The 12,584-nt window shown below is 46.4% G+C and overlaps 1 protein-coding gene across 1 annotated transcript in view; it reads right to left on the reverse strand.

Moving 5' to 3' along the window:
* Epb41l4b (erythrocyte membrane protein band 4.1 like 4B) overlaps nt 1-12,584 on the reverse strand; it is a 138,235-nt gene that overhangs the window by 18,216 nt on the left and 107,435 nt on the right. Inside the window, exons 20-22 of the mRNA XM_023722919.1 lie at nt 10,708-10,806; nt 5,987-6,164; nt 4,096-4,173 (exon numbers count right to left, since the gene is read on the reverse strand). Of these exons, the coding sequence (XP_023578687.1) occupies nt 4,096-4,173; nt 5,987-6,164; nt 10,708-10,806 (355 nt within the window). The remainder of the gene's footprint in view (nt 1-4,095; nt 4,174-5,986; nt 6,165-10,707; nt 10,807-12,584) is intronic.

Raw genomic sequence — 12,584 nt, forward strand, 5'->3', positions numbered from 1 at the left:
CGGTTCCGCAAAAACACAAACTTATGGTCACAGAGAATGGCCAAGAGGGGGACTCTCTGCTTCTCATGGTGCTATGCTGGAATGTTCCCGGTGAAGGCAGGGACGTCTGGTCCTACTCTGCTCTCTCCAGTTCCCTGTCCTTCTGTTGTGCTAGCCAGGGCTTTAGGGATCTCAGCCAGGAGGAGAGAGAGCGCTAGGTGGGGCCTATGGACTCGAGAGTGGATGACCCAGAAGGGGCACACTTAAAGGAGTGAGGTAATTCTCCATGTGACGATATCACCCAGGAAGTTTTGACTCTTTCCTAGTAAGTGCCTGTTCTTTTATTATTTTTATCCTTCCTCTTTTTTTGGCAGTTCTGGGGATTGAATGCACAGTCTTATGCATGCTAGGCAAGGGCTCTAACACTGAACTATCTGCCATCATTCCCCTAATAGCTGCTGTGGAATGTGAACTATTACAACCTGCCTCAGTGTAATTTCTGAGTCCTGTTTAGTTATTTTTTATTTATATGGCTTTTTGAGACAGGGTCTCACTACGTTGTCTGAGCTGGCCTTGAGCTTTCAATCCTCCTGCCTCAGCCTCCCTAGTGACTCCCGAGTGTGTGCCGCTGTAACTGCCAAAGTGCTGCTTCCCCTTCTGAAGGAAATACTGATGGGAAGCTCAGAGAGGAGCTGCCCACTGAAGGCACAGAGCTGGCGGCCACGGACCTGCACTGAATCCAGGCTGAGTCTCTTAGACCAAGCTCCAGAGCACTTTACAGCCTCATCCCCACTCAGCAGCTCTGGGTCGGTGACAGAGATGTCCCCAAGCTTGGGCTGTGACCATAGGGCTGAGGCCAGAGGAACGGGTTAGCTTAACAGGTGGTGTACGGGCTAACGGGCAGAGTGAAATGTCCTAGTTCAGGTCATGTTCTATAGGATGGCGCTACGACAACTGTCCAGAGCCTGGGTTCTAGGCCTGGCACTGACTGCTCTCTGATTTGGGACAAGTGCCCAGCCCTGTCAGGACTTTGGTTTCCCCATCTTAGGATGAGGTCCTAAGGCACTGTTCTGCTGATACACAGATGCAAGAAGTAAGCAAGTCTTGGGCACATGCCAGGCATGGGGGCTGTCTTGCCTGTTCCAGTTCCAGCTCTGTCCTGTGGCAGATAAAGAATGACCTCTACAGCGCCTCTTTTTGTATGCAGGACACTGACCTGAAGATGTAGACACAGTTACTGATCCCGGGTGCCCACAAGCCCTGACTGGAAGCAAGTTTCCCATCTCCAGGCTGTGAATCCACTCTCTCCTCTGCTCAGCATCCAATAGCGCTGTGAGAGAGCTGCTACTTTCTAGGAGGACTGGAAGGAAGGGGACTCCTGAGCAGACCATTGGTCTAGGAGTGGATCAGTGTGCTACTCAGAGGCGGGGCACAGCAGGAGGAGGCAGGTCACATTTCTGCCTCAGAGAGAGCCAATCGTGGAGTGGAAATTCTGAATCCATGAGCCTGCAAACTTCAGTGAGTGACTACATCTGGGTATAGTACACGGATGTGGATGTTCCTGGTCTAGGCGGTGCAGGCTCCTGAGCCCACTTCAGCTCTAAAGGTGAACTGTCTGGGGATGGTAGAACTACCCCAGAAAGAGGGAGTGAACAGGCGAGGGGTCCTCTATCACTGAAGGGGTGGGAGCAGAGGATGGACAAGCTTTCGGCAGCCATCTGTACCTGGATCATCTGCACATCTCTGACTCCCTGACACATGCCTCTTCCTTCTAATTGCAGTCTGGGATGTCCAAACAAAAGATAATTTCATTACATCCCCAAGCTGGACTCCCAGTGCTATAGTCTCCAAGAAATTATATCACTCCTGCAAAACCCACCATGAATACTTGAATAAATCAATAGTCCTCTGGACCACCAGGCCCTTTCTTGGTACTCTGCTCATCCTGAGCTCTTTCCATAAAATGACTTGGTTCACTTTCTTCACCTGGAAAATTCCTGTTCAGACTTTTGAACCCTGGCATCATAAACCTGACTAACCTCAGTTCCTGCAGGCAGGGTGAGATATTGGGTCTAGCAGCGATAGCAGCTCATATAAGCTGTCTTAGGGCATCTATTGCAGCATGTCTTAGCAGGTTGGAAACTACCCATGAGTCAGACTCACGGAATTACATATTTTCCCCTACTGGCCTTGCTTCTTGCCAAACATGTTCTCCCCCACATGGTTCTCAGAATGCAGCTTTTTCTTCCTTTTTGCCTTCACAGGTCCTCATGGTACCCTAGGTCAAGGGGTCCTCAGGTTATAACTAGGCGAGGGGTCCTCAGGTTGTACCCTAGGTCAAGGGGTCCTCAGGTTATAACTAGGCGAGGGGTCCTCAGGTTGTACCCTAGGCGAGGGGTCCTCAGGTTGTACCCTAGGCGTCAGGCCCTCAGGTCTCCAGGGAGATGCTGTCCTCCAGTTAGATTGGATGTCTTCACACTATTGCTCAGAATTCTACAAAGCCTTGAGGCCCCAGTGAGATATCAAGTGGGATACCGAGGCAGCACCAGGCCCAGCCACCTACATTGAGCCCCTTTCTCCACACCCTTGCTCTACTTTCCCATTCTGAGAGACTGAAATACAGCCCTGCTCTAGGCACTGCTTTTTTCTAAAGGGGTGAGTTAGCTAAGGAGGAGGCTCAAGTCTGCCCAGTGTGAGGCAGATGAGCCAGACGCCCATTCCAGCTCCAGCTCGGTTCCTGTGTGGTTTTCTCTCTCTGGAACTCAGTCCCCTGATCTGTGCCGGGGGTTATGAGATGATTCTGAAGCCCTTTTGTTTCCTGGGTTATCCTACTGGAAAGGGCACTTCCATCTGTCAACAATCTTGTCTAACAAAAAGGTTCTGAATGTAGTCAAAGAATGTAATTCTGAAGGATTCTGGGGTAGCGGTCACCACCATCAGCCCACAGAGCATGTCCCAGGGTGCTACCGCAGGCTCTCAGACTGCACCAGCTCTCCCCAGGAAAAGGATGTACAATTCCATCAGGCAGATGACCAGGAGGAGCATCTACAGCCCATCTGTCCTCACTTGAAAGTCTTCCAGCAGTCTTTCCTGTCCACACATTCTGCCTCCAGCAAGTTGGCTCGGAGGGACTCCCATTTCCGGTCTCTCCCTAAACACTTTCTCTCCAGTTTTTCATGATGCTCTTGGCCATTTATCAGTCTGACTTCCCCTCCAGTCTCTGGCTGCCCTGCCACCCTCAGACCCTGGCATGTGACCAGGCACGAAGTAAACTCAGGAGATAGGCTTGACTTGGCTCACATTTTGACTCACAGCCCAAGTGGAGATTTATGCTCAGCCCAAAGCAGACCATAATTCACACTCAAGTACACATAGGTATTAGGCTGAGTCCAGCCAAAGATGTCTCCAAGTTCGCTTGCATCATCCAATAATAATAACACTGTGCACATGTGTGTGGTGCTTTCTAGTCTCAAAGGCCTCTTTTTCTCTTGTTCTCTCTCATGCAAACCTTGTGACACTCCTGTGACAATGACATCCTTATTTTATAGATGATAGGGAGTGGACTCTAAAGACAAGGCTCTGTGAAGGTGAGCAGAGATTGGAGCCAGGACTTGCCTGTGTGACTCCTGCTTCCACGCTCGGCCCTTTAAACAGGGCTCCTCATCTGAAGGGAGTCCCACAAAGGCCTCTGTCCCTACAGGGAGAACCGTACGTAGAGGAAGGGTGAGGGCTGTTGGTATGAGGGGCCTGGCAAGCCAGGTGTGGCATCAAGCTGGTGTTTGAGGCCAGACAGATTGTCATAAGCGACTGTGAGATGGGTGGGCATGCAGCGCACAGCCCAAGAAGCCAGGAAGTGGAGACCCAAGCACAAAGAAGCCCTGTAGGCACAGCAGGCAAGTGCAGGCAGAGCCCCTGTAAGCACCCTTTGAGAAGAGGAAGCAGCCTTCTCTCCAGGGCAATCAGAGGTGGGGGACCCGTGGGCCTGAACCCTCCACAATGGCAGGTCTCTGAGCCTCAGGACAAGAGCAAAGACCTTGCCAACAGCAGCCCCTCTCCATCTGCCCCATTGCCAAGACATTTCTATGGTTTGTAGCTTTAGCAGTATAGGAAGTTTACCAGAGGAGTAGCTTCAGTGAAATCCATGAGAAGATCGCCGGGCTCCAAGGTGAACGCACCTCCTCGGTCAGAGGGGCTCTATGAACACAGACAAAAACATATGTGGTTGGTGGTGTCTCTAGGTTGACAGCAGAATTCACCAGAAAATGTAGATTCCCCCACCTCTCCGCTGATCTCATAAGGTGGCCAATCCCCTTACATTCCCCTTGTTCAAAATGTTGAGATCGAACCCCATTTTAAAAATGTCTCCATTGGTAAAAGCAGGGCTTGGGGTGGGCAAGTCTGCCCTTTTTTAAAGCTACAATGACCTTTTCTTAAATGTGTTGAGTGTTCTGTGATGTGTCCTTTGGGGGCAAATGTTGTAGAGTCCTTCAGCCATAGAAAGAGGAAACAAAGACTTCGAGTCCCTTAGGAGGAACAAGTGGCTTCCTGGAGCTAAACTGCTCTGTACAATAATGGCAAAGATGCTTATGGTGGCTGGCTGGCACCTCTGGAGACTACTTATTTTGGAAAACATTCTGTCCTTCTGCTCCAAGGGGTTTAGCTGCATGGCTGGCCTCCAGGCCCTCTGAAGGAGGGGAAAACCTCCAGCTCTGTCACCCTCCATCTGCAGGGCTCACAGGACAAAAATGGCCAGGAGAGGGAGCCCTACGACCTTCAGAACTCCCACAGCCACTCCCTTCAGTTTGAAAAATTTCAGCCTAGTTTTAGCCAGCGGTGGGACATAGGGCAGGAGCCCGTGCCCACGCTTGAGACAAAGCTGTAAGAAGACATCCTACGGCAGGGTAGGACACAACTGAGGATGCCAGGTAGTGACCCACAGAGCAGCAGAGAGCTCAGTTGGGGCTGGTCACCAGCCGGGAGGTGCAGCAGGGTCTGCATCCATTCCTGACAAGAGGGGAAAGACTGGCCTCGCCCACACAAGACATGAACCTGGACAGTCGCTCTTTCAGTGCTGCTAGGAGCTGTAGCCCCAGAAGGCGCAGAGGCTCTGGCATGCAGGTTGCCTAAGCACTGGGACCGTTACTGGACCCGCTGCTAGGCCCTGAGCTGGCAAGGCAGCAGATCGTCTCGTTTTTAGGAGGAAAAAACAGGCCTGCAGAAACAAGGGCTTTGGAAGTTCACTTCTGAGCAGCCCCAAGGCATGTGACGGCAGCAGCTGGGAACAAACTGGCACTGTCACCTCAACCTCAGGGTCCCTAGCCCAGGCACACATCTTTCCTCCTATGGTCCCATGAACCAGAGCAGCTCTTAAAATTTCTAAAAGAATTTTTTAGTGTATGTTGGCAGTACATGAAGATACTCTCATCGTGCTGTATTGGCACATATCCAATTGCTCAGCATTAGGTTTGACTGTATGTGGACTAATTGCTAGAGTCATTCACAGAAAACCAAGAGAAAGGTCTTACACGAGACCCTTGTCACCACTCATTCACATCTTTGGTAACTTCTTGAAATTTTAACCTGACAAATATTAATATTTCCTACTTTCAAACTATTAATGCAGCTTATCCTATATAAGGAATGAGATAGGGATATGTCCATGTTTTTATCCCACCGAAGGGCATGTATGTGTGTGTGGTTTCTCCTTTTCTACCTTTACAGAAGAGTAGTAGCTTATGTAGGCTGATACTCTAAATCAAAATTGCCCTCAAGCATCCCTTATATTCTTCTTAAAGTACAAAGTACATGGTTTTATATCATATTATGTCTTTTGTTAGTGGTTGGCTTATATTTTGGGAACAAGGTATAGGAAAACTATGCTTTGTTATTTTTTTTAATGAATACACACAACTGGGTATGCAAAATTGAAATGGACACACTGGTGCTACTCACTGAATGGATAGTACACTACCAGCATGGACAGCTACTCCTGACTTTTGTTTCATACCTTGACCCCCGGGGACAGCTGGCCCTTGCCTTCTGACTTCTGAGGTGAGCTGACTTTCTGGAGCTTGGGAGACACCAGTGGAACCGTAACTTGTGTGGCGGCTGTCGTGGCATTGGTAGTTGTGGCTGTGGTCGTGCCCACTGCCTCAGCCAGGTCTGGGGGGAGGTCGTCTTCATCACTGCGGTTGCTAAAAGCACATGAAGCTCTGTTCATTACAATTATACACACACTGTGGGGCATGCAGGGGGGCTGGGGGGAACAGGAGGTCAGAAGGGTTGGCACCTCCCCAAACAGATGTCCACCAGATGTCCAGTTTACAAAATCCAGTACAACGACCTTCTTCTAAAGCACATCTGAGATGGACTTTCTATCACCTGCCAGGGCTCTGTTCTTTAATTGCAGTAAAATATATATACAACACGATGTTTATCATTTTAACCATTTGTAAGTGCACAGTACAACAGTACTAAACACATTCATTACATTATATAACTATCACTACTATCCCCCAAAAGCTTTCATCAACCCCAACAGAAACTGTGTACATACTGTTATTGAAAAATAATTGTTCGGGCTGGCGAGATGGCCCAGTGGTCTAAAGCACCTACTTAAAAAAAAATAAGCTTAGCAAAGCAAAGGGACCACGGTTCAATTCCCCAGCACCACATGCCAGCCCGCCCCGCCCCCTGGTGGGCTGAGCTGGCCACACACACACATATACACACATAAATAAATAAAATTAAAAAAAAAAAAAAAAAAAAAAAAAAAAAAAAAAAAAAAAAAAAAAAAAAATTGTTCATGGCCACCTCCCATAGCCTCTGCTGATGCAGTCTCCCTTTCTGTCTCCATAATTCACCTATTCCAGGTACCTCATATATATGGAACCACTCAAGATATGTCTTTTCTCGGTCTGGTTTATCTCACTCACATTGACATTCCTAAGATCAACTATGTTGAGGCACATATCAAAATTCCTTTTTTTATGGTGAAAAATTCTCAACTTATGGATATATCATATTTCTTATCCTTTCACCTGTTGATAAGACACTTGGGTTTCCTTTACCTTTTGGCTGTTGTAAATAACGCTGCTAGAAATGTGGATGGACCAATGCTTGTTTGGCTGTCTGATATCACTTGTTTTAGATTGAAATTTTAACTAGGAGTACCGCTGCTGGGTGCTGTGGTAAGTGTATATTTAACTTTGTGAGGAACCTCCAAATCAAAGGATAGTATTTTGACTGGCTTTGCTTGGGCTAGTAAACACAAGACTCTTAGGAATCCACTGCCCTGAGCCAAGGGTTCCATGACCCCTTTTGAGGCCTAATAGCAGCTTTCCTGTGAGTACGATAAATCGGTTATAGGGAAGGAGCTAGGCCAATTGGTTTTGCTACCAAGTAGCTCTGGTCTGAGAACCTTCCTGACAGAATAATATGACAGAGGAATGAAAAAGTCACTAGACAGGAAGTCACAGCGAGGGAGCAGTCTAGCCCTGTACCACGGGCTTTTCCCCAGGGCTTGGATGTGGTAGTGGGATGTGGGCGGGGGGCAGCGGCGTTGACTTCCCACAAGGAGGCCAGCACTGCAAAAATCCTGTCCATTAATTTTGCTATTTTCTACTACTGGGAAATGCTATCATTCTTTGATTTTTCAAAGTAGAATATTTGGGGGCAGCGTAAGAAACGCACATTTCCGTGAGAGGTTGGTATTTTTATACAATGAAGTATTACTAAGCTACAAAGAAATATAAACTTGAGGCTTTTATAGGTAAATGGATACAACCACAGGCCATATTCATAATAAGTGAAACAAATCAGACCTGCTTGTGTAAACATTGTATTGTCTCCCCAGAGTAAGAACCTGAAAGAGTAAGTAAAATCCAACAGATGCTGTGAAAGAGAAAGACACTGTTCAAAGGGAAGGAACAACTGAGATGAGGGAAAAGAGGAAAAAAAAAAAGGAAGGAAGGAAAAAGATATATGTACATACATAGGATAGCTTGGACAACTTTACCGCTGATTTTTACTGATTTATTGAAAGGAACAGTTAATGTTTAATTTCTTTTTCTTCTTTTCAATTTTTTGACCAATTTTGCATGCTTTTATCTGGTAATCTGAACAATATGAAGACAATAATATGCACTATAACAACCACTGTTGAATTCCTATTGTTTCATTCAGCAAAATTCTGTATCATTTCTAATGTATTTTTTAACTTTTTTTTTAGTTTCTTTAAGAAAATGTTCTGGAGCTGGAGAGATGGCTCAGTGGAATAAGCACGTCTCTGGCAAGTGCAAGGGCCTGAGTTCAATCCCCAGTTCCACAAAAAAAAAAGGAAAAAAGAAAAAGTTCTTTTTCTTAAAAAGGTTTTTTTAAAAAAATTAAAAGATAACCTGTTTTGAAACTGTCTCATTGCTATTACTTTCTCAATAAAATTAATAAAAAAATTAGAAGAAAAAAGTTTTTTTCTCTCTTTTTTTAAAAGTAAAAAGACAAATTCTATATATTTTATTATTATTATTATTTTGCATTTAGTACAGGGTCTACAGGGTCTCACTACAAGATCAGACTAGTAGTGATCCTCCTGTTTACAGCCTCCCAAGTGCTGGGATTACACCCTGTACCACCACATCCAATCTCCATCGCTATCTCAGCGTGCCCCGGGGTCGGGGCCAGCATGGAAGGCCTGGGGAGCAAACCCCTGGCTCCTGTGTCTGCCTAAGCAGGCGCTTTATCTGTGGGCTATTTGGCTGGCCCCTTATTATTTTTTTAAAGAGAATAAAAAATAGTAAAAAAAAAAAAAAAAGACCAAAACCATTAGAAATGATACAGAATTTCACTAAACAGAAATGACGGTTGCAACCACAAAACAATGGTTGTTATATTGGGTATTGTTGCCTTCAAACTAGTTGTTCAGATTACCACATTTATATGCATGCAAAATTGGTTAAAAATTTTAAAAAGAAGAAAAAAATTAAACCTGAGCTGCTCCTTTCAATAGGCCCCTACAAAGGGTTTTCTTAAAGGAGCCAGTTTGGTGACAACTTTTCTTTCCTTCCTGGCCACCTATCAGTCCATCATTATTTCAAACTGATCACAAGCCCAAAGGGGGTGATAATGTTCTAAGTTTCAAAATATAAAACAAAGCAAATGCTGCCTGCCTTACCCGTGGGAGGCAGATTTTTCATGACTTAATTTGTTCCATACAGTTCATTAGGATTGATAATTACTTGAACCTATTCATTCTGACTTTGCAGGTAACACATGAACCCACTACGGGGTCTGGAAGTTAAGGTGAGCAAGGTGGGCTGTCCATCCCTCAGGAGCTCCACATGGGCCTGTCCTCCTTTCGCAAGGTGTGAATGGCAGGCATGAGGTGGCAGTTTGAGAGCTTATCTGTTGTTGTTATGCTCCCTGTCCTACATTTTGTACTCTGGGAAGCCCCTAAACTTGACCTTTTCCCAAAAGCTTCCAGGTCCTAGGGAAGAGAGAGAGAGAGAGAGAGAGAGAGAGAGAGAGAGAGAGAGAGAGAAGCACACGATGTGGCCAGCTCCCCTACCAGGAACGTTAACTGTACTGTCACATGTTAACCTTCCTAAAGTTCCTCAGAGGTAGATATTTGCTATGACCCATTCTACAGAGGGGGAAAGAGCAGCTCAAAGAACACATTTCCCAAGAGTGCTGTGGACCAATCATGGCTCTCACAGAAGCCTGTCCACCTTCAGAGCCCTCCGTGTCTAGAGGTGCCCTACAGCTCTCTGAGGTTCACTGCCAAGGCCACAACCCGGATCAAGAAATGGGAACCTCTTTGGGATCAGCACTACAACCATAACAAATACCACCACCGCCGTTACTGTAGCACTTAGCTGTCTTCTTGGGATTATAATTATTTACAAGTCTGTGGTTGCCTACAATATATTGTAAGTCTTAGGATGGAAACTCCAAGTCACTTCCCTGTTCCCCGACAGTGCCTAAAGCAGTTCAGTATTCAGGAAGGCTAGGAAACTTTTTTTTAAGCTAAGCCAAGCAGCACTGGATGGTCACTGGTCTCATACAACCTCTTTGGCTCTGTCCACAGACCGTGCTGCTGTTACACTAATATGCCATGGGAGACAGCTCTCGTTTGTGCCCTGGAGCGAACCCCATCCTAGCATAAATGCTGTCGCGAATTCCTTCCCTTGAGTATGAACTAGACTTTGTGACTTGCTTCTAATGAACAGAATGTGGCAAAAAGAGGAGATGCTACTGCTGTGATCAGGTTATAAAAGACTTCATATTTTGTCTTGCTAACACTCTTCTCTGGATCTTCTCATAGGTTTTCTCTTAATGGGAAAAGCCAGAGATGTCTAGCCAGAGGGTGACTTTGGTCCAGCACCCCTTGAAGAATAGGAACTGCATGAATAAAGCTTCAGATGTGACCACAGCCCTTGCTGACACCTTGAACACAGCCCTGTAAGAGACCCTGACAGAGAAGACCCCAGAAGCCACCCCAAGCTCCCAACCCCTGGCAACGGGATGGTGATGACTGTCCCTGAGGAGTCTGCTCCCCACAGTCAGTGAGGAGTGCTCATGCTGACTGTGCGGTGTTTGCAAGAAAAAAGGCATGGTCCCACCGGGACCTGACCTGGGAATAAAGGGAGTGTGGGCAACGGCTCAAAACCTAGAACCAAACACAAAGCATTACTGTAGTTATGAAAATTGAAAAACTTGCAGTACAGAACTCACAAACTATATTGTCTTGTTAACTTCCTCACTCGGGGAGGCTTGATTTCTGGCTTTTCCACAGCTGGCTGGGCAGCTTCCACGCGAATAGGGATAGGACTTCTAGAGACATACCAAACAATGGGACAACACCAAAGAGAGTTTAGTCTTCTTTAGGCAAGACAGTCGGCTTTGTCAGTAACTTATACCTTAATAACATTGGTAGCTAAGAAATCAATATTGCTTTGTCTCTCTACCCTACTTATTTTAATAATTATAATTATTTTAAAAAGACCAGGACATCCAAAGGCAAAAATAAACAAAGATCATAGAGAAGACAATATAGCAAGTGGGGACCTAAATATAATTGGGGTACCAAATAAAGCTCCCCGGCTGTGAACAGCCGCCCACCCATTCACAATAGTTTGGTTCTTAACCAGGTTCTGTCAGGAAAATGATGAAGGGAAACCTGTGGATACCTCAGCTTCACCAATAATTGGGTGGCCATGCTGTTTTAAACATAGCACAGAGTACATGACTAAAGAAATAACTACAGTCCATGTCATGCGAAAAATGCATGATCAGAAGACCTTTAGGACTTGCTATATATTTCAATTCTATGTACATGTCTAAACATCAAAAATCAAATTTTACTTTTACCCTTCCTCAACCATTTATTTTTATTTTTATTTTTTTCGGAACCAGGGATTGAACTCAGGCCCTTGCGCTTGCCAGGGAAGCGCTTATTCCACTAAGCCATCTCCCCGGCCCCCTCAACCATTTATGCCAGATAACTGATAGGCCCTATTCAGAACAGGGGTGTTAAGGAAAAGCTTTACCATGTTTATAGTGGTTCTGACTAATTTCATTTTTAAAAACCAGTAATTAGCTTCCAGCACACCTAAACAATTTAAGGCCCCAGCAAGGGACCCCAGGCAAGTCAGTGAACACTTCTGAGCTCCATTTTCTGTACTATTCAGGGGCTAATTGTATGATAAGTGTGTGTGGCTAGTGTCTAAGCCTAAGAAGTGTTTGTTGCATAAACACAGGAATGAGCAAATAAAGAATGGGAGGCGAAGGGCGCGCCCCACTTGTGGCTCCCTCAGGCAGGGAGCCCAGTGCAAGCCAGAGAAGTATCTGGAAGGACGCAGGCTCACAGAGAGGCTTAACTGTGCCTAGAGGAGTGGAAAGCTTTGTGGACAAATCCACTCCTAACTAGGTGCAGAGAGACAGAGTGGTGACCTGGCTGAAGGCAGGCGCCAGGACTGCTGACAGGGAGTCCCAGGGGAAGAGCAAGGGCTCAGGGCTGCAGAGAAAGCAGGGGCTGGTCACAAGGACCTTAGGCCACTGAGTTTCCATGGAAGGCCAGCATAGCATTTAAAGGTTTTAGGCAGGTCAGTGGCATATCAGATCTGTGTTTTAGAAAGGTCCTCAGAGAAATGTAGAGGGCCTGGGTGAGAGGAGACCAGGAACACCTTAGAGGAGATTCAAACACTAATTGAGGAAGAAAGAGAATGCAGGCTGGGACTGGGCAGGGCTGAGGGTCCTGAGAGGGGGAGGATGGATGCGGGAGATAACATGGAAACCAGATCAATTGGATGTGGTGATTAATTAGGTAATGGGATGAGGCCGGAGAAAACACAGATTCCCAGGTTTCAGTCCTCGGTAAGAAATAGGCAGTAATGGTATTTGTCAAGAGTGGAAAACAGGAGGGCTGGCCAGATAACTCATTGGATTAAAGCACCTGCTTAGGCAGACTCAGGAACCAGGGCTTAATCCCCAGTGTGCTGTGCTGGCCCTACCACCAGGGTGTGCTGAGATGGCAAATGAGACCGGGCATGGTGGCATACGCCTGCAATCCCAGTGCTTGGAGGCTAAGAACAGGAGGATCACTGTGTCTG

The sequence above is a fragment of the Octodon degus genome, unplaced genomic scaffold, assembly GCF_000260255.1.
Source record: "Octodon degus isolate 3935 unplaced genomic scaffold, OctDeg1.0 scaffold00094, whole genome shotgun sequence".
Lineage (NCBI taxonomy): Eukaryota > Metazoa > Chordata > Mammalia > Rodentia > Octodontidae > Octodon > Octodon degus.